The following is a 4,752-nucleotide window of genomic DNA, read 5'->3' as shown; positions in this document are numbered from 1 at the left end:
CTACTGCTGTGAAGTGAAACCATGACCACAACTCTTTAAGGAAACATTTAAGTGGGGCTGGTTTACAGTTTCAAAGGTGTAATCCATTATTGTCATTGCCAGAAATATGGCAGGCAGCACATAGGCAGACATTGTGCTGGAGAAGGAGCTTGATCTGCAGACAGCAGAAGTAAATGCCACACTAGACCTAACTTGAACATGTGAGACCTTGAAGCCCACTCCCACAGTGACACACTTCCTCCAACAAGGTCACGCCTCCCAACAGTGCCACTCCCTATGGGTCAACCAGTGAAACACGTGCACATCTGGCCGGCCGTTCCTATTCAAAGTACCAAAGTATGAATTTGTCCTTTCAACAGATACTACTCTAGGCCTAAGAACAAGTGAGGTAGTAGCAGTAAGTCAAGTAGACACCACCTCTGTCCTCATGTGCTAAGAGAGTCTCTTTTAACCAATATGGTGTTAGCCTTTAAATTCTTTACCTGTGCATCATAAATCCGGTGCATAGCTTGATACAACTGGTTCATATAATTGGAAATAGCGGTAGCATCTTCTTCAAATACACCCAGTAAAGACCTTGTCTGTAAAAAAATAAAAATAAATTCAAGTTTACATAAATCAGTATATAAATCAGACAATGAAACACTTTTTTTAAAGCACTAAAATACTAGAACTTTAGTAATTCTGACTTGTAATCTATTTAAGCACTTTTGATAGTAATGTCAAGAAGTCCAAAGATTTTTTTTTATTCTGCTTCATTTCATTAAAGTAGCTGCTTAAAGCTGGGCATGGTGGTGCACACCTTTAATCCTAGCACTTAGAAGACAGAGGAGGAGCAGATCTCTGAGTTTGAGGCTAGCCTATTCTACAGAGAGAATTCTAGGACACCAGGACCACACGGAACCGCTACCTCAAAAAACAACAACAACAGCCAGGAGGTGGTGGCGCACGCCTTTAATCCCAGCACTCTGGAGGCAGAGGCAGGCGGATCTCTGTGAGTTCGAGACCAGCCTGGTCTACAGAGCTAGTTCCAGGACAGGCTCCAAAGCCACAGAGAAACCCTGTCTCGGGAAAAAAAAAAAAAACAAAAACCAACAACAACAACAACAAAAGTAACATAAGCAAGAAGAACAAAGGTGTGTTTTTTACAAATTAAAATTCCTGAAATTAAAGCTAAAAACAGGATGCATGGGGGGGAAAGCAATGCATGGTAGCCAAATTAAAGGGAAAAAAAGGTAGGGGACAACGAAAGCTTAAAATCTAAAGAATGATACTACCCCACCCCAATACACACATATAGTTAGTTGAAGATACGCCAAGCTGGCCTCAAACCCATGGTGTTCATTCTGCTTCAGCCTTTGAAGTACTGAGACTACAGGCATGAGCCACCACACCTGGACAGACTTTATATTTTTATTGACTAACTTCCTGTAGTCAAAGGAAAAACTTAAGCAATTGGGTTTAGGATATAGTACAAGACCTCTGTGACATATGAAGTCCAGTCTCATGCTCTAGTTTGCCAAGATATTTACATACATGCACTACCATTGGCCAAATGTAACAGACTCTTCTTCCCTCTAGTGGTCCATTCTCTGTCTATCAAGTGCTGTTTTAAAACATTAAAAAAGAAGAAAGCTAGGCATAAGTGGTGTTAATCCTAGCACTTGGGAGGCAGAGGCAGGTGGATCTCTGAGTTGTAGGCCATCCTGGTCTACAGAATGAGATCCAGAACATCCATGGCTACATAGAGAAGCCCTGTCTCAAAACCCAAATAATAATAATAAATTAACAAGATTCACTTGTGATTCCTATTTTCAAAACAACATAGACAAAACATGTTCTAGTAGAGGCTTAAATTTACCCCTTCAGATCTTTTGCAAGTATATAACTTTCAATAATACCTTTATGTTAAATAAATTAGATTTGAACTTTGAAAGCTTTATTATAAATCAAAACTTAAAAAAAAAATCAGAGGCCAGGCAATAGTGTCACACACCTTTAACCCCAGCACTCAGGAGGCAGAAGCAGGTGGCTCTCTATGAGTTCGAGACCAGCCTAGGCTACAAATGGAGTTCCAAAATAACCAGACTTTTACAAAAAAAAAAAAAAAAATCAAAAAGAAAGAGTACATTAGGAGCTTTGAGAGTTTTCATATTTTTTATTATTATTATTGGATTACTTTCTAGATAAACTGAGAAGGACATATATCAAAACACATTAATCTCAGCCCTATTTATAAAAGCAGAACTAGGAAAAACTCTAAAAGTACAGCAGTGAGAGCTGGATAAGGTACACCAGCTGTAGCCTCAACTAGTCTGGAGGTTGAGGCAGAGAGATCGCTCAAGCTAGCCTGAGCAACATAAGAGTTTCCTCTCAAAACAAAACAAAAGTCTTTTTAAAAGACATGAAAGAAAGAGAACTTGTTGGGAAGAGAAAGGGAGAATAAGAGAGGTAAGGGGCAAATACAACAAAAATGGAAATGTCATAATAAGATCCATTGTTACGTGTAATTAATATATGCTAATAAAATATTTTAAGAGATGCCTGTTAAATCACTTAAGGAAATACGCAGGCTTGGAATTTTAAATTCAGAATACTATGAAGAGATTTAAGATATAAAAGAGCCATGTAAAAAGCTGGGTATGGGGGCAGATGCACGTAGTCCCAGTACTGGGAAGGCATAAACAAGCCTTGTTGCTGTGAGTCAGCCTAGCCTACAGGATCCCTTGAGAGACCAAGGTCTCTAAGGGAGACCCTGTCTCAAAAAAAAAAAAAAAAAAAAAAAAAAAAACCAGCTAGGCAGGTGCTGAGGAGGAAGAACACCTCAGGCTGTCCCCTAACCTATACACGCATATACAAGAGTAGCTGCAGACACTTAATCACACACTAAAAGGGCTGGGGAGGTGGCTCAGCAGATGCTTGAGGACCAGAGTCCAGCTTCCCCAGAACCCATGTAAAAACTGTGCATGTGTGGAGATCATATGTGCTCTCAGCACTTATAAGACAGAGACAGGAAACCTGGGGCAAGCTGGCAAACTAGACTAGCTGAATTAGCAAACCCAGGGTTCAGAGAAAGACCCTGTCTCAGTAAATAAATGGTAAGCAATCAAAGAAGATAAATCAATTTTGGGCCTCCATGAACATGAGCACACACACAGGGATGTGTAAACACATATATACATACATGTACAATACATATACATACAAAAAAATAAATAAAAGCAGGAGTGAAGATTTATCTTACTAATACAGCATTTACCTAGCAAGTGCAAGGTCCTGGATCCAGTCTCCAGTTCCAAAAAATCATTGTTTTCAATTAAAAAACAGGGGCTGGAGAAATGGCTCAGTGCTTCAAGACACTGACTGCTCTTCTAGAGAATCTAGGTTCAATTTTCAGCACCCACATGGTGGCTCACAACCAATCAGTAACTCCAGTTCCAAGGGATCCAAGACCCTCTGCTGCCCTGTTGGGGCAACAAGCATGCAAGTGGTATACAAACACATGCAGCCAGAACACCCATATATATAAAAACAAACTTTAAATTAAAAATAACAACCACTGAAAGTACTTGTGGTTCAAGCTTGCAATCAGTAGTCAGAAGCAGGAGGAGGCCTGTTTGAGGCCAGCCTGGGCTACAGAATGGGCCTGATTCAAGCTATAAACTAGTTACACAGAAAGTTCAAGATTATTTCCACACTGAAAGTCACAGATAGGGCACTGTGTAACTCATTCTCTTTCAGTCTTTATATGCTATAAAAAGGAAACTGGATAAAAAGCAGTTCAGTGTACTGAGTCTTAATTTTTAAAAAGCAAAAAGATAAAATTATTCTGACCAATATAACCACAAAATTGTTGCAAATTATCTAAAATAAATACAGCTTAAGATTTTACACTGGGAAAGTCATTAAACAAAATGTAAACCAGTTGTGAGATAACCCAGACTGTGAGTGTCGCTTTCTCATATGGCCTGATAAGAGTACATTACCTCCGAGCAACTGGCCTATAAAGATAGCTCTCAGAATGAGAAAAGAATAAATCAATTCTACAATCAGAGCCAAATTTCAACCTGGAAATCAAAATTGGCACAAAATCCACGGCAAAAGTGTCATCCAGGAAAACAAGCTTTCGCCCTTTTCTTTTTTGGGGAAAGGGGAGCACATTACACTATAAATGCCTATGAAATATGCATTTCTCAGCAAGTAATATTTAAGAAATCCACCAGCAACATTGTTTTATATATCAAACAATCTATAAAAGCCCTTACTATCTATATAAAGGCGGATGTAAAATGGAAGTTGATGCAAGTCAGAGGCCCTAACACCTTTTAAAATACAACTGATTTTATCCAGTACTGAAGAAGAAGCCCAACAGTTATATTTTCCCAAACTGTCTTCTGCTAGAGCAACCACACCAGCATCATCCCCAACGCACAAAGCCGGGTTTTCATTCTGATGAGTTTATTCGGGCTAAGTCTGCAAGTCAAGGCTCAGCAGCGTAGGCGTCTTCCGTCACCCGCGTGGTGCACAGCTCAAGTGACAGGCACCGCACAGCGGAGACTCGGACACCGCCACAGCGCGGGGAGCCAGGCGCGTCCGCCCCGCAGCCCCTTCCGTCCCCTGCGTGCCAGGCCTCTTCCGACTATCAGGACTTAGCTCGCCATCGCGATACAAACAGCACCGCCCGTGAAAGGCAACGGAGACCCGGCGCGGATTCCGGCGCCAGGCCAGGCCCCACCGGAGACAGCGGCGGCC

The 4,752-nt window shown here is 41.0% G+C and overlaps 1 protein-coding gene across 1 annotated transcript in view; it reads right to left on the bottom strand.

Annotated features, from left to right (window-relative positions):
* Appl1 (adaptor protein, phosphotyrosine interacting with PH domain and leucine zipper 1) overlaps nucleotides 1-4,752 on the bottom strand; it is a 40,918-nt gene that overhangs the window by 35,652 nt on the left and 514 nt on the right. Inside the window, exon 2 of the mRNA XM_026779987.1 lies at nucleotides 483-581. Coding sequence (XP_026635788.1) covers nucleotides 483-581 — 99 coding nt within the window. The remainder of the gene's footprint in view (nucleotides 1-482; nucleotides 582-4,752) is intronic.

Source organism: Microtus ochrogaster, chromosome 6 (assembly GCF_000317375.1).
Source record: "Microtus ochrogaster isolate Prairie Vole_2 chromosome 6, MicOch1.0, whole genome shotgun sequence".
NCBI lineage: Eukaryota > Metazoa > Chordata > Mammalia > Rodentia > Cricetidae > Microtus > Microtus ochrogaster.
Note: the sequence above shows the minus strand (reverse complement) of the source record. Positions and strands in the feature narration are given on the sequence as shown.